The 23359-nt window shown below is 56.2% G+C and overlaps 8 protein-coding genes and 1 non-coding gene across 9 annotated transcripts; 5 read left to right on the plus strand and 4 right to left on the minus strand.

Moving 5' to 3' along the window:
* Positions 1–732: 732 nt before the first annotated feature.
* On the plus strand, positions 733–2790 carry PTSG_02255 (uncharacterized protein). The gene is made up of 6 exons (XM_004996683.1): positions 733–819; positions 1108–1191; positions 1323–1373; positions 1602–1740; positions 2040–2130; positions 2420–2790. The coding sequence occupies exons 1-6, from the start codon at positions 801–803 to the stop codon at positions 2492–2494; spliced, it is 459 nt and encodes a 152-aa protein (XP_004996740.1). The 5' UTR covers positions 733–800; the 3' UTR covers positions 2495–2790.
* PTSG_02256 (elongation factor 1 alpha long form) lies at positions 2743–5029 on the minus strand. Its single transcript, XM_004996684.1, has 2 exons — positions 4987–5029; positions 2743–4481 (listed from the first exon to the last, which is right to left on the minus strand). Exon 2 carries the CDS (start codon positions 4417–4419, stop codon positions 3031–3033), a length of 1389 nt encoding a protein of 462 aa, XP_004996741.1. The 5' UTR covers positions 4420–4481; positions 4987–5029; the 3' UTR covers positions 2743–3030.
* Positions 5030–5457: 428 nt separating this feature from the next.
* PTSG_11856 (uncharacterized protein) lies at positions 5458–7980 on the plus strand. The gene is made up of 2 exons (XM_004996685.1): positions 5458–5850; positions 6182–7980. Exons 1-2 carry the CDS (start codon positions 5577–5579, stop codon positions 7876–7878), a joined length of 1971 nt encoding a protein of 656 aa, XP_004996742.1. The 5' UTR covers positions 5458–5576; the 3' UTR covers positions 7879–7980.
* Positions 7981–8274: 294 nt separating this feature from the next.
* On the minus strand, positions 8275–8378 carry PTSG_20073. The gene has a single exon. It is a non-coding gene; the product is annotated as a tRNA-Lys (tRNA).
* Positions 8379–8424: 46 nt separating this feature from the next.
* Positions 8425–13162, plus strand: PTSG_02257 (uncharacterized protein). Its single transcript, XM_004996686.1, has 10 exons — positions 8425–9810; positions 10034–10140; positions 10412–10612; positions 10837–10965; positions 11222–11320; positions 11523–11711; positions 12023–12080; positions 12314–12413; positions 12572–12635; positions 12791–13162. Exons 1-10 carry the CDS (start codon positions 8508–8510, stop codon positions 12890–12892), a joined length of 2352 nt encoding a protein of 783 aa, XP_004996743.1. The 5' UTR covers positions 8425–8507; the 3' UTR covers positions 12893–13162.
* Positions 13010–14416, minus strand: PTSG_02258 (acyl-CoA binding protein). Its single transcript, XM_004996687.1, has 3 exons — positions 14178–14416; positions 13653–13752; positions 13010–13496 (listed from the first exon to the last, which is right to left on the minus strand). The coding sequence occupies exons 1-3, from the start codon at positions 14271–14273 to the stop codon at positions 13396–13398; spliced, it is 297 nt and encodes a 98-aa protein (XP_004996744.1). The 5' UTR covers positions 14274–14416; the 3' UTR covers positions 13010–13395.
* Positions 14417–14500: 84 nt separating this feature from the next.
* Positions 14501–16520, plus strand: PTSG_02259 (arbp-prov protein). The gene is made up of 4 exons (XM_004996688.1): positions 14501–14602; positions 14839–15109; positions 15374–16071; positions 16256–16520. The coding sequence occupies exons 2-4, from the start codon at positions 14886–14888 to the stop codon at positions 16267–16269; spliced, it is 936 nt and encodes a 311-aa protein (XP_004996745.1). The 5' UTR covers positions 14501–14602; positions 14839–14885; the 3' UTR covers positions 16270–16520.
* Positions 16521–17070: 550 nt separating this feature from the next.
* Positions 17071–18709, minus strand: PTSG_02260 (uncharacterized protein; the record flags this gene model as incomplete). Its single annotated transcript, XM_004996689.1, has 4 exons — positions 17071–17344; positions 17689–17792; positions 18084–18205; positions 18637–18709. The coding sequence occupies 4 exons, from the start codon at positions 18707–18709 to the stop codon at positions 17071–17073; spliced, it is 573 nt and encodes a 190-aa protein (XP_004996746.1).
* A 716-nt stretch (positions 18710–19425) lies between these two features.
* On the plus strand, positions 19426–23324 carry PTSG_11857 (uncharacterized protein; the record flags this gene model as incomplete). Its single annotated transcript, XM_004996690.1, has 2 exons — positions 19426–21513; positions 21691–23324. The coding sequence occupies 2 exons, from the start codon at positions 19426–19428 to the stop codon at positions 23290–23292; spliced, it is 3690 nt and encodes a 1229-aa protein (XP_004996747.1). The 3' UTR covers positions 23293–23324.
* Positions 23325–23359: the final 35 nt, after the last annotated feature.

Genomic DNA, 23359 nt, shown 5'->3' on the forward strand with positions numbered 1-23359 from the left:
TGGGCCGCATCCGCCCTTATCCCACCACATCACCGATCTTTCCATCTTTCTCTCAAAGCACACCGAAATGGTCTTCAATTCGCTCCCTCCGTGAACTGACAACAGTAGACCGTCCCTGTCGTTTTCCTTTACCCCGGGCATTTTCTCGTTTACACAACCCTCTCTCCATATAGCTACCTTCCATCTACTCCCAAATGTTAAGGTTCCCACAGTTTCCTTTTACCTGTTCCTACGGAAGTGTGTGTGTGTCCAAGGAAGCCGGGCGGAATACCAGAGGAGACATGGGGCCACAGACAAGGCTCAAACACAACGTACTGGATGCGGGGCAAGGCGCGGCAGCCGGAGAAGACAACTGTGCTTGTGCATGTGTGTGTGTGTGTGTGTGTATGTGTGTGTGAGTTGGCTGGCGTACAGGTAGTGACAAAGGCAAGCGCGTGCGAGTGCGAGTGCTCCAACTACAGCGTGCCATCGGCATGCCCATGCAACCACGCAAACTCACACACACACACATGCACATGCACAAGCACACCCATGAACACACACACACACATGCACACACACACACCCACACGCACACACACGCACACACACATACAGGCACGCATTGCCAATCAACAACATCAGCCTCTTTCCTCTTGTGGCTTTCATCAACGCACCTCGAAGAGCCATGGTTGACGATAGTTCTCGCAAGATGTTGCTAACAATCGCTTCACAGAGGAAAAAAAAATGCACCAGGCGCACTCTCACAAGTGAAGCAAGCAACCAACCGAAAGCACAGCCACAGCAAGAAGCACACCACCATGATGGCCAGCCTTCGCGGTACGTGTGTGTGTGTGTGTGTGTGTGTGTGTGTGTGTGTGTGTGTGTGTGTGTGTGTGTGTGTGTGTGTGTGTGTGTGTGTGTGTGTGTGTGTGTGTGTGTGTGTGTGTGTGTGTGTGTGCACGTGAATGCGTGAATCCTTGTGTGTGTGAGACGGTTGAGCTGCAAAAGAAAGCATAGAAGGAAACACGCGGTGATGGGCAAGTCAATGCACGACCATGGTTTCTTCTCACCGTGCACCCTTCTGCGTCTGTACATGTGTGTGTGTGTGTGTTTGGGCTTTGACAGTTCTCTCTTTCGCGGCAGCCCGCCCGCAGAACCTGCTCCACCTCTGCCGCCCTGCCACTGCTCCTCTCCTCTCCCGCGTCTCCTGTACGTTGTGTCTGTGTCTATGTCTGTGTCTGTTCATGTTGTTGTTGAATGCATGCTCGTATTCGTATGGCGTGCCTGAGTGGCACTCATGTGTATTGTTGTTGTCTTGGGTATCCTCTCCAATGTACTAGCTCTCCACACTTCCGCGCCTCGTAACGCCGTTGCCACCAAGTCCACATCCGGTACTGCCACCATGTGCATGTGTGCATTACATGCATTTGCTGCTGTGCATGGTATACATCTCCCCCTCCCCTCCCCACCTCGTTCTGCTGTCTCTTTGGAGGTTGGATTGACTGCATTGACTGCATTGCCTGCATTGCCTGCATTGCCTGCTCACTCACCTGTGGCTTGCTTTTTGGTGCGTGTGTTGTTTGTTTGATGCTGGATTTTGTTTTTTGTTTGAACACAAGACACGACGGGTCTTGGCCACTGGAAGCTTGAGCGTGTTGTGAGCGTTGCGCTTGTTGGTCTGGTCCCCGCGGCCTTTGTTGCACCTGGCCCCTTTGTCGACTACAGCCTGGCCGTCACCATGCCCCTGCACACATACATGTACGTGGAAACCATGTGAGCGAGGGCGAAACAAACGGGTGTGTGTGTGTGTGGGTGTGTGGGGGGGGGGGGAAGGGAGCGGAGACTGTGTGTGGGAGTGTGAGAGAGTGTGGGAGTGTGAGTGTGTGTATGGGTACGGGTATGGGTATGGAAAGGGGGCGGAGACGGTGTCTTGTCCGTTTGTCTACCTGTCTGTGTGCCTGCCTGTTTGTATGTGCTGTATTGAGCCTCCATCGAATTGTCTCGCTTCCCGCTCCCTCACCCATCAAACTCGCTGCATCTGAACCAATGTGTGACAGGGGCATGGACTGTGTGTTTACGGATTACGTGCACGGTGCCATGACCAAGCCTCTTGCCAAGTTCCTCAACGCCGTTGTGCACGTTGGCGCGGTACGTTCAATGTTGTGTGTATGTGTGTCTGTGTGTCTGTGTGTGTGTGTGTGTGTGTGTGTGCGTGTGCGTATGCGTGTGCGTATGCGTGTGTGTGTGACACTGTGTCGTGTATTTGTGTCATGTAGCGCAGTGCAGTGTCCTGCGGTGTACTGTAGTTGAGGGCAGTGCAGTGAGCGCTTGCTTCGCCACACGGTCCACAGTTCTACAGTCCTGCTTTTGTTCACGCTCGCCCACCACCATCCCTTCTTTCTCTACTCACCTCCACTCCCCCCCCCCCTTACCACAGCTTGGCGGCCTGCTGTACTTCAACGCGCACGACGTTGGCATTTCGGAGGGCCTCAAGACTGTGTGGGCCCTCTAAGCGAGCAGCACCTGGCTGGTTGTTTGCTGTTGTTGTCACGCACTCGTTGCCTTTCTCTGTGTTGTCTCTCCCCACTTCTTCTGACTTTTCTGTGTCGCTTTTACGCCGTGTTCTTTTCTGCTTCTCCATGCCATGTCCCATGTGTCTGGACCACCAAATACACACACACACACGCAACGACAAGCCTCATGTACATGAAAACACCTCACTTCTTTTCCTTCCCTTCACTAAATGTGCAGTCAGTCACGTGCGATGTAGGGGTTTTTATTGGAAGTTGTTGAGAGTCAGTCAGTCACAGCCTCACGCCGTCATCACACACAAGTCGTCAAAAAGAGACAAGAGTGACGAGCAGACGAAACGCAAGACCAAAAGGTGGCAACAAGCCAACAAAGTCAAGGTAGCGGAAGTCGTAGTAGTCGTAGCGAGGAAAGGGGTGCAATCAAGAAAGAGAGAGAGGCAACATAGTAGACAAGAGAGAGGTCAAACAGAGAGCGACAACATACACACAGTAGACGTGATAATGCTGGGGGGAGCTCTCATGCGCGCTCCATCTTGGTGACCTTGCCGAGCATGACGACAGTGTTACCCTCCATGATGGCAATGCGGCCAAGACCCTCGCAGGACTTGAAGGTGTCGACGACGAAAGGCTGCTGGGGCTCGAACTTGACCTCGGCGACCTCGTTGGCCTTGAGGTTGGCGGGGTTCTCGGCCTTGGAGCCACCGGTCTCCTTGCCAATCTTCCAGCAAATCTCGGCCATGCGGACGGCAGAGCGGGATGTGCGGACAAAGGCGATGGGGCAGTAGCCGGCCTTGAGCTCACCAGGGTGGTTCATGACCTGGACCTGGGCGTGGAAGCTCTTGCACTTGCCGAGGGAGTTGTCAGACTTGAGGATCATGACATCACCGACGCGGGGCATGTTCTTCTTGTCCAGACCCTTGACGTTGAGGCCAACGTTGTCGCCAGTGGCGGCAGCCTCGACAGACTTGTGGTGCATCTCGACGGTGAAGATCTTGCCAGTGCAGGGGTTGGCCTCAGTGTGGGTGGGGAGGAAGACAACCTCGTCGCCGGGCTTGACGGTACCCTGCTCGACGCGGCCGGTGAGGACATCACCGACACCCTTGATCTTGAAGACACCGGAGATGGGGGTGCGCATGGGCTTGTCCGTGGCGCGCTGGGGGACGCGGACCATCTTCTCAAGAGCCTCCTTGAGCGTCTCGAGGTGGAGGGTCTCGCCCTCAACCTTGACGTCGACGCCCTTCCACCAGTCCATGTTCTTGGACTTGGTGATGAGGTTGTCGCCCATCCAGCCGGAGATGGGGAGCACGGGGACAGACTCCATGACAAAGGCCTTCTTCCAGCCAGACTTGATGAGCATGTGGCGCATCTCGTCGCGGATCTCCTCGTAGCGCTCCTTGGAGTACTTGGCAACGTCGCAGTCCATCTTGTTGACGCCAACAATGAGCTGCTTGACGCCGAGAAGGTTGATGAGGACGGCGTGCTGGCGGGTCTGGCCCTGGACGACACCGGCCTTGTGGTTGCCCTTGGCAATGGCGGCGGTGAAGTTACCGTCGGAGGGAACCATGAGGAGGGCGACATCGGCCTGGGAGGCACCGGTGATCATGTTCTTGATGAAGTCACGATGGCCAGGGGCGTCAATGACGGTGTAGTGCTTGGACTCCGTGAAGAACTCCTTGGTGGTGCAGGCAATGGTCACACCACGCTCGCGCTCCTCCTTCTGGCGGTCCATGTAGAAGGCAAAGGCGAAGGAGCCCTTGCCGAGAGCGTCGGCCTCGGCCTTGAGCTTCTCCATCTCACGCTCGGGGATGCCGCCGAGCTCGAAGATGAGACGGCCGGTCGTGGTCGACTTGCCGGCATCGACGTGGCCGCAGATGACAATGGAAACGTGCTGCTTGCCCTCAGACATGTTGCTGGTTGTTGATGGTGTTGACGGTAAACGGGGTCAAAGAAGAAGACGACGCGAAAAGACTGCTCACGTGGCACGAGGAAAAAGAGCAGAGAAATAAATGGTGTTGGTGGACGGAGAAGGGGAGGAAGGAAGGAAGGCAGGAAGGAAGTCAGGAGGGGAAGAAAAAAAGGCAAGGAAAGCGACGAGAAGGGAAAGGCATTTGTGAGCGGACAATGTGAACGTTTCACGTGCGTGTGTATTGTGTGTGCGTGCGTGCGTGTGTGCTTGAGCGCTGGCTTGTATTGGTGATGGCTTGTATTGGTTATGTTGGTGGTGTGAAACATAACACACGACCATGCGTGCGAGCAATGCTTTTGTGCGGGTGCGGTGGTGGCTGTCTTTTATCTCGTCGTCATTGCTCGCCCTTCCCTTCCCTTCACCTCTTTCCTAGTCTCCTCTCCTCTCCCTCATCCTTGTCGCTCTTCGCGTGGCTCGCCTTGCACCAACCACCAACCACCAACCATACAACCACCACCACCTCTCATCATCCATAGAAGCTCACTCATATCCGTCGACGAAACCAACCTCTTGAGCTGCAGACTGACTCAATGAAAAAGGCAGATGCACATGCGCCAATGCCGCAAACCCCTCTCCTTGTTTCTCGCAGCCACTCTGCGTGTAACAGGCTGAGTGAGCAGAAGCAAGAACGAAGCCACACGCGGCCACGCCACGCACACAGGCCAGACACAAGCCCAGCAAGCACTTTTTTTTTCATGGGGATTGTGCGGGAGTTTGTGTTGTCGACAGCGAGCACGTGGTCGCATCTTTCGCAACATTCGCGTTTCTGGGCCAGAAACGGGTCCAGAAACGGGTCGTGTGGTACGGGCCCAAGTTGTGTCGGCAGGAAATTTGGTGCAAATCACACACAAATCAGCGTGCGCCCATGACAAAGAGGCGCGCAAGCAATGCACGCGAACCTTCCTCGCCATTTGTGCTGACTCGACACGTTGGTATCTGTTGCAAATTGTACAGAAGTCACTGTTGCAATTGGCAAAAGTTGGGTGGGAGACAGAGAACGACGACGACAAACGACAACAAGACTGCAGTCGAGGTGCACAACAGCAGCACCAGCCAGCGCAACAACACACCTCCCGGTGCTTGACCCCTCCTCATCCATGGCGCCGACGCTGAAGCAGCGAAGGAAAGATGCGCGAGCACTTGCCCTGTTGGAACGGTGCGAGGAAATACTTCATGCAGACAAAGAAGCAGCCTCGTGCGTGCTCTTGCTGGCAAACGTGGCCCGAGCCTTTGGGCACACCCCAGCGCAGGTGCTTGCCTTGTTTCAAGGCGAGGAGGGCCTCCAAGGCGAGGCCACCGACGTTGCTGCCGTCGCACTGCCTCCAGCGCGGGCCCAGTGCTTTGTATTTATGCGCTCCCACCAAGCAGCCCGTACGTGTTGCGTCATTGCTTGTTTGCGTTGGTAGAGAGGGTGTGTGTGTGTTTGTGTTTGTGTATGTGTGTGTGTGTGTGTGTGTTTTTCTTTTGTGTATGTGTGTGTGTTTTCTTTTGTGTGTGCGTGTGTGTACATGTTTGTGTATATGTGTGTGTGTGTTCTCTCTTTTTTGTGTGTGTGTGTTTGTGTGTGTGTGTGTGTGTGTTTTATTTTGTGTGTATGTGTGCGTGTATTTTTGTGAGTGTTTGTGTTGCGTAGGATGCACTTTTTGATTGCAGCCACTTGGCTGCTGGTGTTTGTGCTCACACCAACATCCACCCATGACAGGTGAGGCCAGACAACAGCTCGATGAGCGCATGTGCAAGACGCTGCAGCGCCGCGTGTTTGCTCGGTTTGCTCAGCCCACGCATCCAGCCGTCCTGCGAGCCCGGGATATAGCCGTACCACAGTTGGGTGCCGTGCCACTCCAACACCCGCGCGACCACAGCTCCCAGCAGCACACGGCCCTTGCGCACCAGCACCTCACGCAACAACAGCAACAGCAGCAGAAGCTTCCGCCGGGCTTGGCCCTGTATACGGCGTTTGTGTCGGAAGAGGAAGAGCAGGCGCTGCTCGACTGTGTCAAGGCAGCTGAGCCGTGCGGCGTGACACGGCTGAAGATGCGGCGCGTTCAGCACTTTGGCCATTTTTTCGACTACGACACCTTCACCGTCTCCGATCAGGCCGTGCCGCCAATTCCGCAACGCATGGCGGGCGTCCTCCGCCGCATGCAGCTCGCAGCGCAGCAGCTGGGTGATAGTGACAGTGGCGCTGGTGATGGTAGCGATGGCGGGGATGGTGACAGTAGCCGTTGTGGTGACGGTAGCCGTGGTGATGGTAGCGATGGCGGGGATGGTGACAGTAGCCGTTGTGGTGACGGTAGCCGTGGTGATGGTAGCGATGGCGGGGATGGTGACAGTAGCCGTTGTGGTGACGGTAGCCGTGGTGATAGTGGCGGTGATCATCATGGACGTTGCCGCAGCAACACGGATGTTCACAGCGATGGACAGCAGGGAGACGACCCGAGTCGGCTGTGCAAACGCCCTCAGGACAGCAGCCGCCACGAGCGTGATTGCGAGCCCATTGACCAGCTCACCGTCAACTACTATTCGCCTGGCGAGGGCATTCCACCGCACGTCGACGCGCCGTGGGCGTTTGGCTCCACCATCTTCATCCTCAGCCTATGCAGCGGCATCGCCATGACCTTCAAGCCCGTTGATCCAACAGCTCCTGGCGTTGACGCCGCAGACGCAGACACCAGTGCACATGACGATGGCCCTGGGCGTGGTGGTCGTGGTGGTCGTGGTGGTCGTGGTGGTCGTGGTAGCGGGCACGAGGGTGGCGACGCAGACGCAAATCACGTGGCAAGGGTCGATGAATGGCAACATCTGAAGCAGGCGGGCGAGGAGCCGCGGGAAAGCCGCGTAGACCAGAAGCAGCAACACCTAAACCCGGCGCGGTTGTCCCGTGGATATGGGTTTCAGTTGATGAAAGAGGGTGCATCGGCGCGAGGAGGAAATGAGCCAGCACACCAGAAGCATTGCAATCGACAGGGGAGACAACAAGCAGAGGAGCACGCAAAGGAGCAGGAAAGGCAACAAGCAGTGCAACATGGAAAACCACGAGCAGTGCAGCAGCGGCGGCACCAGCAGCAGCAACAACAACAACAACCACAACAACAACAACAACCACAACAACAACAACAACAACAGCAACAACAACAACAACAACAGCAACAACAACCACAACAACAACAACAACCACAACAACAACAACAACAACAACAACTCAACATTCCGCGTGCGGTGGAGCTGCACTTGCCGGCGAGATCACTGTTGGTGGTACGAGGAGAAGCGCGGTACAGGTGGACCCACTGCATCCCAGCCCGCAAAACAGATTTGGTGCAAGGGGTTCCAGTCCCGCGCAAGCAGCGCGTCTCCCTCACTTTTCGACACGCTCTCCGCCATGCCATCACCCACAGCTAACCGTCAGGACCGCGACGGTTGCCTGCGACATGCCGTGCCTGAGTTGCTGTGTATTTAATTGACTGCAAGCAAGCGTAAATAACATAAATGTAAGCACAGGACAAGCGATTGCCAGAGATCACACTCACAGTGTTACTGTCACACACTGTCTCTCACTCACAACTCCTCTCTATCTCTTTCTCACACACTCACACACTGTCTCTCTCGCACTCACAGCGTTTATGTCACACACTGTCTCTCACTCACATCTCTCTCTGTCCTTCTCACGCACTCACGCACACACACACTCTCTCACACACACACTCACTCACACTCACACACGCACCCACTCACTCTCGCACTCTCGCACTCACTCACGTCAACACAACAAAACAAAAAGAACTATTAAGCCGCACCAGCTCCCAGCGGGACTCGAACCCGCGACCCTATGATGACCCCGTACTTGGAGATGTAAATTTGTGCGTAAAAGTCACATGCGCTACCAACTGCGCCATAGGAGCTCGGCTTGATGCATACCGCGAAAAATTATACATATCAATGCAAATGCCTTTTTTTTTTTTTTTTGCTTCGCTTGCTTCAACCGACAACACGCACTCCCACCACCACCACACACACGCACCACCACTGGCATGTCGAATTGGTTTGCAGAGTTCCGCGACACGGCGGTGTCCGTGTTGGAACAGGCAGATCAGCTTGCGGCAACCAACTTGAAGGAGCGCAATCGAAGGCGCCGGCAGCTTGGCTTGGCCGCTGTCATCCCAAGCTCCACCACCGCCGCCGCTGACTTGCACAATGATGACGAAGACACCAGACTGGATCTTGATGGTCCAACATCAGCCAACAGCAACAATGCACTGCTGGACGGCGCGCCCGAGGATTCGACCCCACACACTCTCAGCCAAGCTGACGCTGCGAACAGCGGCACTGCAGCGAACACTCCCCAGCTCGCGCTGTCGAACGGCAGCCCATCCGACCACTCTCGCCGCAACCACCCACACCGGCTCTCCGCAGAGCGACACGCTAAAAGTGACCGTGACGACGACGACGACGACGATGATGATGATGATGATGATGATGATGATGCCAAAGGTGGGGACGACGACGGAAGCGACGACGAGGGCGCGGGCGATGATGCACGGGATGAAGTGGAAGGAGCAAAACATACGAAGCAGCACAACGACACACTTCAACGCAATGGCCATGACTCCCACCACCACCACCACCACCAACAACAACAACAACAACAACAACAACAACAACAACAACAACAACAACAACAACAACAACAACAACAACAACAACAACAACAACAACGAGACGGTGGAGGAAGGCTGAGTTTCTCGTTGCCAAAGCGGGCAGCGTCGCTGCTCTCGGGAAAGGCAGCTTCGGCCACAGCCCCTGCCCTGCAGGCAGGCAACGGGACAGATTCGGCGGCTCGCTTGCGGCGCGAGAACAGCGCGCTGCGACAGGAGATTGCCTCGCTGGAGGACGAGGTGGCGTCCTTCGCCTCCCGCCTCAAGGCCTCACAGGACGCCGTCGCAGACACCCAGAACCAGCTGTCAAGGGCAGAGCGGCAGCTGAGCGACGAGCGGCAGACGCGGCATCGGCTGGCCACGGAGAAGCACGAGATGAGCACCGCGCTCACCGCGTGCAGGGAGGAGAACAAGGACTTGGAGGCCCGCCTCGCCCTGTTGCAGCGCGAGAACGAGACGCTCATGACAAGCCATGCAGGCAGCACGGACAAGCACATGCAGCAGATCCGCGATCTGCAGGAAGAGCTCAAACAGTTGCAGCTGTCCAAAGGCCAGCACTCGGCCGACCTACGCCGCCAAGCCGCGGAGGAAGAGGCCAGGTGCTTGCAGCTCGAAGCAGCGCACGCAGACCTGGAAGCAAAGGTGTCTTCGCTCACCCAGCAACTACACACCAGCCAAGGTGTGTGTGTGTGTGTTTGTTTGTTTGTTTGTTCGTGTGTGTGTTTGTTCGTTTGTGTGTGTGTGTGTGTGTGTGTGTGTGTGTGTGTGTGTGTGTGTGCATTTTATGTCATCCAAGCGGTACCACAAACACGATTCTCATGTTTCGCAAATCAACTGCTTCCATCCTAACCCCCCCCCCCCTCTTCTCCTCTGCTCTCCACTGTGCACGGCTGCATGTACAGCGAGAACAAACGAGCACGCGCAGCGTGGAGAGCAGTTGCAGCGCGCGCTTCAGGCCATGGAACGCGAATATGCAGACTACAAGCACAAGGCCAAAGGCATTCTAGCGGTGCGCGCGCGCGTGTGTCTGTGTCTGTGTGTGTGCATGAACATGTGTGTGTGCATGTGTCTGCCAATCCCCACCACACACAAGCACAAACACACGCACGCACGCACACACTCTCCCTCTCTCCCCTCTCCTTTCTTCCGTCTCCTTTCTCCCTCTCTTTTACTTCCATCCCCTTCCCGTCTCCCCTCCTCTTCCGTCCCGCCTTTCCCTCTCCGTGCATGTGATTCACTAGTTTCGCCCGTGTGCCACGCTTCACGATTTCCTTGTGCAGAGCAAAGAGGCCCTCATTCAGCAACTACGCTCAGGCACCAACGTGCGCTCACAGCAAACCAACGGCAACAGCGCCGGTGGTGATGGTGGCGGTGCGGGTGGCGTGGATGGCGACAACGATGGTCGCTCCAAAGTGGCCAACCTGCAACAGCAACTGCACGCCGCAAACACAGAAAACGATGCCCTGCGCACACAGATTGAAGTACGTACACGCTGTGCGTGTGTGTGTGTGTGTGTCTGTGTCTGTGTGTGTGTGTGTGTCTGTGTGTGTGTGTGTCTGTCTGTCTGTGTGTGCGTCTGTCTGTGTGCGTCTGTGTGTGTCGTGCTTACACCCTTTCCTGCGTAACCGTGGATGTGACCTCACGTTGCCGGCAATGCTATTCTCAACCTTTTCCCTCCACTTCAATCACTCCCCCTCCCCCACAGGAGTTGGAGGAGCAACACCAGCAGGACACAGACGACTTCGTTGCCGAGACAGAACACCTGCGCGCAACGATTGACGAGCTGCAGTCCACCCTGCACAGCACAGAGGCCGACTATATGGCCCGCATCAAGGTGGGGCGGCTCTCATGTAACCGCTGTTGTAACGGCTGTTGGTGGTGGGGTGGGGGGTTGTAGGGTGTTGGGGGGGGGGGGGAGTTGGGCGCAGCTGGTGCGTCATTGCGCGCATGGTCTCAGTTTGCTTCACCTCCCACCATCATGCTCAACGACACACACACACACACACACACACACACACACACACACCACACACACACATACACAAACACACACTACACACACTACACACACACACACACAACGCGCACAGGAATTGACACGCGTGCGCGATGAGGCAATAGAGACCAAGCGGTCGCTGCAGCTGGAGGTGCATCGTGTGCAGCATGACCTTGACACTCTCAAGCAGCAGGTGAATCGGTGTTTTCAGTTTGGGTTCTTGCACGGCAACGCATTGCTCCGTTGTCCGTGTGCTCGGTGCTGCCGCAGCGCTGTTCCAGCCCTCACTTTATCCCCTTCCTCCACGCAACTGCGCCGCGTTACTCGCGCAGCATCTGCTCTCTCCTCGCTCACAACTGCCTGCCCTCCCCTTCCTCCCCAAACAACCATGACAGAGTGAACTGAGCAAGCAGCAGCAACAACAACAGCAGCAGCAGCAGCAGCGCGTGTCTGGGTCACCGTCGTCGCCACAACAGCGCACCGAGGACATGTCTGCCGTTCTTCTGCGAAAACAGGAGGAGATGGCAAAATTGCGTGAGCGAAACACACAACTCTCCGTCCAGCTCGAACAGGAACGCAAGCTGGTGCGTGCATGTGTTGGTTACTTGGGTCGGGCTACGGCTGTGCGTTGCTTGTGTGATGGTTGCTTTGGCTGTGTGACGGTTGATTGGTTGTGTGGTTGCGTGCATTTCATTGGTTGTGTGGTTGCGTGCATTTCATTGGTTGTGTGGTTTAGTGTGTTTCATTGGTTGTGTGGTTTTGTGTGTTTCATTGGTTGGCTTCATGTACCGTAGCCATACGGCGCTGCGCTTCCTATGAGCCATTGTCTCAACCCTCACAAGCCCGCGCACATGGACTTGCACATGTACGTTCACTGGCGTGTTGGCTTGAGCAGAAGGAGGAGGCGCTTCGCAAATCACGTCATCGACAGAGAGCAACTGTCTGGGACGAATGTAAGGCCATATGTGGTGTGTGTATGTGCATGCGTACGTGTATGTATGCATGTATGCATGTATGTATGTATGCATGTATGTATGTATGTATGTAAGTGGTGTGTATAACCCGATTGAAATTTGTACAGTGCAAATTCATCACCTCGCAGCCTTTGTGTTCACGTCACACGCGTGATTCCTCTCCTGGTGCTCACGCCTCCGTTGTCGGTGCCCTCCCAACCACCGCTGAGCAGCGATGCAGCTGCAGCCCATCATCCCACCAGGTGTTGCCACGGGCACAACTCCGCTTGACCGCCGCTTCAAGACGGCCGCAAACGCCCTCGACGCTATCAGGTGCCTTCAACACAAGCGCGCGCACACGCACACACACACACACACACATGCACACTTCTCCGTCGTCACGACCACCATCGCTCACACATGACCTTGTGGTTTCTCCATTAACACCCCATGTCTCCATCGCTCCTCCTGTTTGCGGCGTTGCTTGCCAGCATACGCCTTGGCGTGTTCCTTCGTCGCTACCCAGCCGCACGTATCCTCGTCATCATCTACATGGTGCGATCGCCTGCACATGTGTGCGTGTGTGTGTCCCCTCCGCTGCTCCGTCTTCTTCCCCTCCTCATCCTTTGTTCCCCCCCCCCCCTCTCTTCGCCCTTACGTGGTCTCACCACTCCGATTGACAACGCCACCCTGCCGCACCTTCTGACCAGATTCTGTTGCACCTGTGGGTGATGATTGTGCTGCTGACGACACATCACGTGCCTGAGCCGGCCCTCGACCCGCACCCCCAGCCCATGATGGGTCACTCGTAATAATGTCGATGATGACGATGGCGATGACGACGACGATGAGCAGGAGGCGGACATGCCATTCGCGCTGCACCCCACACATCATCCCCACCACTTTCCCCCAACACCGTTTAAGCTTCGTGCGGGGGGTTCTTGTGTTCTTGTTCATAACCCAGACAGACCGGCATGGACAGCCTGTGCGCCTGTCCACGTGTTATTTCAGAGTGGCGCGCGTTACACTGCGAGTTGTACTGATGGCGCTTGACAGCACTGACACAACAAACAGCAGACAGCTAATAGTCGTTCATGAGGGGAACGTAACTGAGCAAGAGTGGTGGAGAGAAGTGGGAAGAAGGAGCGACCACACAGCACAGAGCAAAGCAAAGACCACTTGAGACAGACAGGAAGGCGCGGTGCAAGGCAATGCAATTGGCGCACAGCGGTGCCACGCCGTGAATGGGGTTGTGAGAAACGCCAGAGTTGAGGAAGTGACTAGTGGAGCAAAGTTCAGCTGCGCTTCATGTGCTTCAGGGCTTGTACTCGGCGAGCTTGGGGTGGCTCTCCCAGTCGGGGTCGCTCTTGGTCAGCAGGTCAACGTAAGCCTTCATGGCATCCTCCTTGGACATGCCTACGTGTACGCGTAAGGGTGTATGTGTTTATGTTGTGTGAGGGTATGTGGTTGTGGGTGTTTGAAAAGGCAACAAACGTTGTGGTCACAAAACAAACAAAACCGCTCTCTTCAACCCAACTTGGTTCCACTTCCCCAAGGTTCCTCACAACGCACCCTTCACAGAGTCCCAGGCGTTCCACTTGGCAGAGGCTTCCAGCTGCACAGCCCATGGCTTGGAGGTGGTGTTGTCACCGACGGTGGCCTGCTTGAAGTACTGCGATGTGCGAAAGGAGAGAGAGAGTGTGTGTGTGTGTGAGTGTGTGAGTGTAAGTGTGTGTGTGAGTGTGTGTGAGTGTTTGAGTGTAAGTGTAAGTGTGGGTGTGAGAGAGAGTGTGTGTGTGTTTGTTTGTTTGTGTGTGTTTGTGTGAGTGTGAGTGTGAGTGTGTGAGTGAGTGAGTGAGTGTGTGTGTGTGTGTGTGTGAGTGTGAGTGTGTGTGTGTGTGTGTGTGTGTGTGTGTGTGTGTGTGTGTGTGTGTGTGTGTGTGTGGTCGCGTCTCTTTTGTTCCCCTCCCTCGCTCCCACAGAACGCAAACACAAATACATAAACAAACACAAGCTCATACACAAGACCACAAACACAACCTCAAACACAAGACCACAAACACAAACGCGAACACAAGTCATTACACACACACACACCTTGTAGTAACCAAGCTTGGTGTCGTTGTCGGAATCCTTTGGGGGCCCGTTGCGGATCAGCCACACGGCCTTGTTGAACCTCTCCTCAATCGACATGATGGCAGTCAAGTGGTGTGCTTGTGCTTGTTGTGGTGTGATGAGCGGATATGGAGCTGGTGCTGGCTTCTTGTGGTGTTTGTGTGTGTATGTTGTGTGTTCCTCTTCCTCCACCCTTTCGCTCGCTTTCCTGGCGATTGGCGTATATCTTCAACTAAGAAATTTCACCAACATCTCAAGCCATAATTCCACATCGGTAACTCTGCCTGGAAAAATTGTTATGTTCTTGTGCGTGGGGGGTCCATGTGGCTGCGGCGGTGGTGGTAGTTGTGCCTTTTTCGCTCTCGCAAGCCATCCCCACTGTCTCCCTCTCTCATCAAGCCTCTGTGGTGAGCGAGGGAGCGCGCGAGTGAATGAGAAAGGGGAGGCGGGGAGGTGTGTTTGTGTGTGTCTGTGTGTGTCTGTGTGTGTCTGTGTGTTGATCGTGTTCATGCGGCAGACCTGCGACGTGCGCTTCAGCACATACCCACATGGCATCTTCGTCTGTTTCGTTGTCCTCACTCACACACACACACTCTCATGCACACACACAAACACACACACACATTCATGCACGCACACACAGCACGTTCGCTAAGTCCTGTTTGAGGAACCGGATCATCAACCGTCAAAATGGTCAAGGTCGATCGTGCCACCTGGAAGAAGAACTACTTCGCCAAGCTCAAGTCCTTCTTGGCTGAGTACCCCAAGATCCTCATTGTCAACTGCGACAATGTCGGCTCCAAGCAGCTCCAGAACATCCGTCTGGCCCTGCGTGGCTCTTGCGAGATTCTCTTTGGCAAGAACACCATGATGCGCCGCGCCATCATGCAGACCGAGAACACTGCCTACGCCGAGTACGTCCCTATATGCTGCTGCCGTCGCTGCTCATTGTGTGCCGCGCCACAGCGCTGCTGCTATTACCACCCCCACCCCCAACGCCTGTGCTTTTTCCTGTGTTGTTGCTGTGTCTCCATTGTTACACCCCTCCCCAAACTGCTCCTCACACACACACACACACACACACACACACACACACTCACACTCACACTCACACTCACTCTGTTGCCCTTCCGAACGCCCCCAACCCCTTCTTGTTTTTTTCTTGTCTTGTCATGCAGGCTTCTTCCCCACATCAAGGGCAACGTTGGCTTCATCTTCACCCACGATGACCTTGCCGGCATCCGCGACCTCCTCCTGAACTTCAAGGTTGCCGCCCCTGCCCGTGTTGGCGCCATCGCCCCCGATGAGGTCGTCGTCCCCAAGGGTCCCACCGGTCTCGATGCCCAGAAGACCTCCTTCTTCCAGGCCCTCAACATCCAGACCAAGATTGCCCGTGGTGCCATTGAGATTGTCAACGACGTCAAGCTCCTGCAGAAGGACGACCGCGTCGGCCCCTCCGAGGCTGCCCTGCTCAACATGCTTGGCATCTCCCCCTTCTCGTACGGTCTCCTGCCCGTCCAGGTGTACGACAACGGCTCCACCTACTCCCCGTCTGTCATGGACATCACCGAGGAGGACATCATTGGCAAGCTCATGCTCGGTGCCGCCAACGTTGCCGCCGTCTCCCTCGCCTGCGGTCTCCCCAACGCCGCCTCCGTGCCCCACATGGTCGCCAACGGCTACAAGAACGTTCTTGCCGTTGCCGTCGCCACGGAAATCTCCTTCCCGCTTGCCGAGAAGGCCAAGGCCTTCCTTGCCGATCCTTCCGCCTTTATCGTGGCCGCCCCTGCTGCCGCCACCGGCGGTGCCGAGGAGAAGAAGGACGAGCCCGAGCCCGAGCCTGAGGAGGAGAGCGACGACGACATGGATGGCTTCAGTACGTTTGGTTGTTGTTGTTGTTGTTGTTGTTGTTGTTGTTGTTGTTGTTGTTGTTGTTGTTGTTGTTGTTGTCCTCTTCGTCGTTTGACTGCTGCTGCTGCGTCTTGTATATTTATGCGATTGCCCCACCGTGCCGTCATGCGTCACGCTCACCTCTTACACCACCATCACCTCCTCTGCAGGCCTCTTCGACTAAGCGCACCAGCTGGCATTGCCCCCCATGGCTGCAGCTGCACTTTGCTTGTTGATTGCTCGTTGTTGTCAACCGACGCCAATACATCTCCACACGTAACAGCATGTCAACCATGAAAGAGAAGGGGAGAGAGAGAGATGGATGGATAGATAGAGAGAGAGAGTGTGTGTGTGTGCGTGTGTGTGGCTGGAACGTCGTGAAGCGTCTGGCGATGTGCGTTTCAGTTGTTTGCCGCAACACCAACAGAACACCACACACGCAGTGCGCATTGCAAACACTTGTCCATTCACCGTGTGGTTTTCATTGTGAACGAATTAACAAGAGGGAGAGTGAAGCTAGAAACAACAACAACGACAAGCAAAGAGCAAACAACACACAAGCAAACAGGCAATGTGCGGAACGCGAGGAGAGGGGGGGGGGGCATTTACACACACAACACACAAGGCACAAGAGTCAACCAACACCCACGCCCTTGTGTTGTCATTTACACGGGGGGGAAGCACAGAAGCAGGCACGAACAGCGAGAAGGGAGGGGGAGGCGGGAGGCGACGAATATGGAGGCGACAACACATCCAACAGCTTTTCCTTCATACACACACGCACAGAGGTGCATGCAAACACAAGCACACACACACACACACACACACACACACACACACACACACACACACACACACACACACACACACACACACACACACACAAGTGTGTACATACCCCAATTACAACCATACACGGATACACGTCATGTCACAACACATACATCCTTCACAACACATGCACATGCACACCACACCCCACACATCATTGGTTGATGAACGAGTACTTGCTGGCAAGGTCGCTCATGAAGGACGTGCTCATGAGATTGCTGCGCTGCGTCTGCAGCTTCAGCGAGTCTTTTCGTGTTAGGCTTGTATTTGTTGATTCTGCGGGCGTCTCGGCGCCATACGGCTCTGGCTCGGGCGGCGGGGACACCGGCTGCTGGCCGTGCAGGGCGCTGCTTGATGCCTGGCGCGACGATGTCAGCTTCACGCCCTCGCGAATGGCGTTGATCACCTGTTGCAGCCGCACCACCCACCTGGTGACACACACACACACACACACACACACACACGTACATACACGCACCAAACATAACACACACACACACACACACACACACACACACACACACACACACACACACACACACACACACCACGTACGTGTGAGCGATGCATGGATGCATGTACACGATGCGAGTCAACATGCCATATGGACTCAACGCAAGGGCTGTAGTTGCACAAGGAAATTGTAAAAGCCGTACAAAGCGCAGCAGTCCAGGAACCAACCCAGCACTCTGAACACTGCGCTCGCAAAGAGGGGTGAAACACCCAGTCAAGCGGCCCCTCACTCCACCTCTTTCTTCCCGCCACAACTCACGCCTGCGTCACTTTCGGGTGGTCTGTCTTGAGCTTGAGGAGGGAGTCGTCCAGCTGCAGCGAGAAGAGCGTGGGCGATTTGTCCGGCAGCGCAATGGACGCTTTCTGCACGCGTGTGCGTGTCAGCAGCAATGCGCATTGAGAAAGTTGACATGCACACAGCACACCACACAAACAGCAGCAGCTTGTTGCAGCCAACGACTCATTGGTCGTCACCGCACACATATTACACCTACACGAATGTGTATCTTTACACACACACACACACACACACACACACACACACACACACGCACATATGCACACACATATGCACAGACACAAACACAAACACATACACACGCGCGCGCGCAGAAGCGACGCTCCAACTCAGTGGTTCCAAAACCGAAAACGTACAGAGAGGTTGAACGTGGCCAAGAAAGTTCGGCCAGAGAACTGCTCAATCACAGCTTTGCTCCCATCAGGGCTCTGCTTCAACACGTAGTATGTGACCTTGGGACCCTTGACCTTCTTCGCACCTGCGAATCGCAATTTCATACATCAATTCAGCACCATGAATACAATCATGGGAAAAGGGGGAAAGGAACAGAAAAACAAGGAGGAGAGCGAAGGGGAAGGGAAAGAAAAGGGGAAGGAAGGAAACCTCAACAGCCAAGGAGAGCATCATGCGCGCGTGTGCGCATTGTGTGTGCTGCAACATGCGTCTGCTCTCGATTGCCTTCAACCCAGCTTCTTAAGAGCCGCTCCAACACATAGGAAAGAGGAAAGCCCAAGCAAGCCCACATGACACACACACACACACACGACACTCACGACACTCACGACACTCACGACACACACGACACACACACACACACCCGACACTCACGACACTCACGACACACACACACACACACACACCTGACTCACACACACACGACACTCACGACACACACACACACACACACACCTGACGCGAGGTAGCCTTCCATGACAATCAGCCAGTCTGCCGTCTCTGCAGGGAATGTGAGCATTTGGGACATTTGCCCCTGCACCTGCCCACCCGTCTGAGGTTGGTCAGATCAAGCCATCAAATCAAATCCCCCACCCCCAACAGCATTGACAAGGTGTATGGTCATGACAACACAAGGTGAGCCAATAACAGCGCACTATGGAGCATCTTCTGTGTCTCCGAAATACATAAATACATGCATCAGAAAGGAGTTTCCGTCGTCAAAAGCATTCACACACACACACACAACACACGCACGCACATGCACACAACACACAGCACAACACACGCATGCACATGCACACACGCACGCAACTCCTCATGTGTGTCCACCACGCCATCACCCATCGTCGTCCGTGCCCACACCTCGATCAGCTCGCTCATGTCGCTCTATGGTGATGATGATGATCGGCGTGAATGTTTGTGGCAGACTGAATTCAGTCGATGACACATTCCCACACGCCAGGCCAAAAAGCAAGCCCAACACCACCTTCAAGGCACAGACAACACAAGCAACGCTGGCTGGCTGGCCACCACCACTTCGTTCCATTCCTGCCTTCCCTTCAATTCGCCAAGACACACATCAAACCGACACACGCACACACACACACACACACACACACACACACACACACACACACACACACACACACACACACACACACACACACACACACACACACACACACACACACACACACACACACACACACACACACAAAACGACCACGCGGCGACAACCCGCAAATGGCTGGTGGTGGGCTGGCGTGCCGGCAATGGAAATGCTTGCTCCTGGTCATCGGCGGTCTGGTCATCGGCGGCTGCTTCCTCACCTTGCACGAGCACATGTCCCAAGGCAGCCGCGTCACCAGGAACACCATCGCCGTCGCCACCCCTTCAACCCCCACCCCCAGCTTCGCAAACACTCATCTCCAAGTCTCCCCAGGAACAGCAGCTGGCACACACAGCCACAACGACGAAGAAGAAGGAGAAGGAGAAGACGCATCAGAGACAGCTGCAGCAAAGCCATGGAAGCAGCGACTCGAACGACAGCAACATCTCCGCCAACTGCACCAGCAAGGTCAACGACAGCCCTTGCCCATTGCACCACAGGCCATGCTGCAGCGACTGCACTCAGCACTGCCAGATGATGATGGCAGAATGGGCGATCGCACCGCTGCGTTGGCTGCAGTGTCGTCGCTGCCTTTGGAAAGCATGCCACCAAAAGTATGCATCCTCGGCAATGCAGAGACCTCCAAGGCTGCCGTTCGCGTGCACCAAATGTGGGACAGTGCCTTCACATCGTGCTGGTATGTGTGGGACGAGCCCGACCCCAACCCCAACGTACAGCAGCCAGCCAACATGCACATCCCGCAGCGGTCCAAGAAGAGCGACTCGCTTCCGTTTGCAGACGGCATCCACCTATGCCTCAAGCACTTGCGCAGTCTCCCCACGGCCACATGTGACTACTTCTTCACCCATGACGACGACCTGGTCTTTCATCTCGACCCAAACTGGAAGTCAAAGCTGGCTACCTCCTCAATCCCCTTGCCTTGCCAGCAGCAGCACCAGCAACGCCCCCACAACACAAACACCAACACCGACACCAACACCGACACCGACACAAACACCGACACAAACATCAACATCGCCACCAACACAGTCGCAAACACCGACGCCAAGAACACCAAGAGCCCTGGCACGCCCAGGTTGCCCGAGGTGCTCACGTGCGTGCTCGCAGCGTTTCAGCCGGCGGTTGCCTCATTCCCGTGGGATGTTGGCCTGGACCGGTTCGAAGGCGTCAAGGCCATCGCAGACGCATACGCAGCGCATGCCGTGGCGCCGCTAAGCGGGTTTGACAACGGCATGGTTGTCTACCACGCGTCCATTGTAGACTTCTTCATCCCCTTTGCCCCGCGTGGCGAGGGCGGATACACAGGCAAGTGGACGCTGGGTGCGCACTTCCTGCAGCTGTTTGCCCCGGAGGTGTTTGGCGGCCACGCCCTGAGCATCACCGCCCTGCGCTACAACAACACCATCAACCTCGACCTTGTCAGCACCCAGCGCAAGCGCGCGTCCCGCAAGGTGGTGGGCAACCTCGTCTACCACGAAGGCGTGCGCCACCCGTACGAGTACAAGCTCAACGACAGATACGTCGCCTTCCTCGGCACGGGCATGAAGCAGCCCACCGCCCGCACGGGTCGCGACCTCACCCCTGCAGACGTCCCATCGCCAGCGCGCGGCAGCGCGTCGCTGTACACGCCGCCGTGGGTGGTGGCCCGCATCAACGCCTTTTACGACCTGCGCAGCGAAGCGCTGGGAAACAACGCGTACCTCGCCGCACAGCCGCGCCAGCTGCTGGTCAAGGCCATCGCTGAGACGCCGATCCACGTCGCCGTGCACATGTTCGTGTACGAGCGCATGGACCTGTTTGAGCAGGTGTGGGCGGACCTGAACGGCGCCATCGTGCCCTCAGCAGCCATTGGCCAGCCGGGCGTCTCGTTCACCATCCACATCCACTACGACAACCACAACCTGCAACACCTTGATGCGCTGCTGGGCCTGCGCTCAAAGCTTGGGCCCGTGCACGTCTCCCCACGCGTCCAGCACGCCGGGCTGCGCACCAACATCCTGGAAAGCGGCGCCGCGGCGCACGCAGACACGTTCTTCCTCATGCTTGAAGACGACCTGCGGCTGTCGCGATGGGCACTCGTGTACACGGTGGCCGCCATTCGTGGCGCGTTCTACACCCCGAGCCCGCCCTCTCCCTGGCTCATTGGCGTCTCCCTGTATGCACAGGTGTTCTCCGAGGCCGCGGAGGACTTCCTGTTTGACGTGGCTCTGCCGCAGCACGACAGCAACACCACAAGCAGCAGCAGCAACAACAACAACAACAACAACAACAACAACAACAACAACAACAACAACAACAACAACAACAACAACAACAACAACAACAACAACAAACAAGGGGAGGGTGATGCTGGCCTGTCCATGTTCTTGTGGCAGCAGCCGCAGAGCTGGGGCGCTGTGTATCATGGCATGGCATGGACACGGTTTGTCAAGTGGTACCGTGCACAGTCGAGTCAGAGCAGCAGTGGTACGGCAACAAGCGACAGCGAGTTTCTTGTGCCGTGCTCCTTCACCAACCGCTGGCCCGCCACCACCAGCTGGAAGAAGGCATTGGTTCGCTTCATGGCGGAGAACAACCTCCGCCTTCTCTACCCTCGATTGCCGCACCGCCTCTCCTTCGCCGTCAACTCGCTTGGCATTGGCGTCAACGATCGTGCAAAGGCACAAAGCGCAGCGCGGAAGCGGCTGGAAGACCGCTTGCTCCTGCACGCGATTGAGGACAGGCACCTCCCACTCGTCCTCGACACCAACGCGTTCCCATCACCATCGTCGTCATCGTCATCGTTGTCTTCTTCTTCGCATGATGACGGTGCAGCTGCTGCTGCTGTGGTGTCTCCCACCATCAACAACGACCGCAACAGGGCCGTGGCGCTGGCTTTTGCAGAGCGCGTGACGCAGACGCGCATGGCAGCGTTGCCTGTGGTGCCAGTCACCGGCACGCTCATGCAGCCGTCATCATCGTCATCATCATCGTCATCATCATCGTCATCATCAACAGCAGCAGCAGCAGCATCGCCGTCACTGTCATCGCCGATTGAGTTGTGTGAGGGCTCCAAGGTGGATGCGTTTGATGCGTGCACCATCCTCTTCCACGCACACACACGCAGTGCTGGCGAGAATGCGGATGCGGTGCGGCGCTGGACAAACTGGAAGCGCTCTGGGGCTGTGCTGGTCATTGGTTCCGCTGACACCATCGCTGACCTGGAGGCTGAGCTCGGCGCGAAACTGCCGCCACGTGTGCAGCTGTTCAAGTACGAGGGCGGGAGCATGGGCATGGCGGACGCGTGGTTCCTGCTGTCGCCCGACCTGATGCAAGCGCTGCATGGCACCAAGCATGATTGCACCATCTTGCATGACGACGAGGCAGCGTTCACCATCGCCGATGCCACATACGCGCGCGGCACGTGGCAGGGCCACTTCTTCGACAACATTGTCGGGCTGTCGTACCTGTCCCGCGCTCACGAGCACAAGACTGCAGCGGGGAGCGAGCAGTGGTCCGTGATTCGCCGAAGCACGCACGCCGTGTCGCTGCTGCTGCCCGGGGCGCTGGTTGTGCACAAGCGGCACCTGTTTGAGCTCAGGGAGCAGCACGCCGGGTGGATCAGGGAGCATGCGTCGTGCGGTGGCATGATGCTCAACGCGTTTGTTGCACAGCGCCGCAGCAGCGCGTGCCCCGTGGTGGTGTGGCGTTGGCTGACTCCCGACGAAAAGTCGGAGCTTCCAAGACGCAGCTACGAGCAGCCATCCTTCCTGGAAGCCCAGAGCAAATGCCTCACCCTCGCCATGGACAGGCTCGCCAAACATGCAGCTGCTGCTGCTGTCGCTGCAGCGACCGCGGAAGATAACGGCGGGCAGGGTGGTGGCGTGCACCGAGTGCGCCTGGAGTACACCATGGCTGCAGCCGACCCGAAGCGGAGCTACGGCTCCTCCACACGCTTTGCAGGACGCACCTTCCTCAAGTGCTCTGCCACGTCTGAATAGCCGCAACACCTGAATCGCTGGGATGCGTGTGCACGGTGTGGTTGCTGTTGTTTGCTGTTGCGCAACT

Source organism: Salpingoeca rosetta, assembly GCF_000188695.1.
Source record: "Salpingoeca rosetta unplaced genomic scaffold supercont1.5, whole genome shotgun sequence".
Classification (NCBI taxonomy): Eukaryota; class Choanoflagellata; order Craspedida; family Salpingoecidae; genus Salpingoeca; species Salpingoeca rosetta.

What these genes read in the sequence shown, in the direction of transcription:
- PTSG_02255 (XM_004996683.1), top strand. An exon ending in TCTCCTCTCCCGCGTCTCCT is followed by an intron (nt 1,192 to 1,322) that starts GTACGTTGTGTC and finishes CCAATGTACTAG; the next exon opens with CTCTCCACACTTCCGCGCCT. An exon ending in ATGCCCCTGCACACATACAT is followed by an intron (nt 1,741 to 2,039) that starts GTACGTGGAAAC and finishes AATGTGTGACAG; the next exon opens with GGGCATGGACTGTGTGTTTA.
- PTSG_02256 (XM_004996684.1), bottom strand. Translation starts at nt 4,419, where the DNA reads ATGTCTGAGGGCAAGCAGCACGTTTCCATTGTCATCTGCGGCCACGTC.
- PTSG_11856 (XM_004996685.1), top strand. Translation starts at nt 5,577, where the DNA reads ATGGCGCCGACGCTGAAGCAGCGAAGGAAAGATGCGCGAGCACTTGCC. An exon ending in GCGCTCCCACCAAGCAGCCC is followed by an intron (nt 5,851 to 6,181) that starts GTACGTGTTGCG and finishes CACCCATGACAG; the next exon opens with GTGAGGCCAGACAACAGCTC.
- PTSG_02257 (XM_004996686.1), top strand. Translation starts at nt 8,508, where the DNA reads ATGTCGAATTGGTTTGCAGAGTTCCGCGACACGGCGGTGTCCGTGTTG. An exon ending in CCCTGCGCACACAGATTGAA is followed by an intron (nt 10,613 to 10,836) that starts GTACGTACACGC and finishes CCTCCCCCACAG; the next exon opens with GAGTTGGAGGAGCAACACCA. An exon ending in TCCTCGTCATCATCTACATG is followed by an intron (nt 12,636 to 12,790) that starts GTGCGATCGCCT and finishes CCTTCTGACCAG; the next exon opens with ATTCTGTTGCACCTGTGGGT.
- PTSG_02258 (XM_004996687.1), bottom strand. Translation starts at nt 14,273, where the DNA reads ATGTCGATTGAGGAGAGGTTCAACAAGGCCGTGTGGCTGATCCGCAAC. An exon ending in CCAAGCTTGGTTACTACAAG is followed by an intron (nt 13,753 to 14,177) that starts GTGTGTGTGTGT and finishes CGCACATCGCAG; the next exon opens with TACTTCAAGCAGGCCACCGT. An exon ending in CGCCTGGGACTCTGTGAAGG is followed by an intron (nt 13,497 to 13,652) that starts GTGCGTTGTGAG and finishes GCGTACACGTAG; the next exon opens with GCATGTCCAAGGAGGATGCC.
- PTSG_02259 (XM_004996688.1), top strand. Translation starts at nt 14,886, where the DNA reads ATGGTCAAGGTCGATCGTGCCACCTGGAAGAAGAACTACTTCGCCAAG. An exon ending in GAGAACACTGCCTACGCCGA is followed by an intron (nt 15,110 to 15,373) that starts GTACGTCCCTAT and finishes CTTGTCATGCAG; the next exon opens with GCTTCTTCCCCACATCAAGG.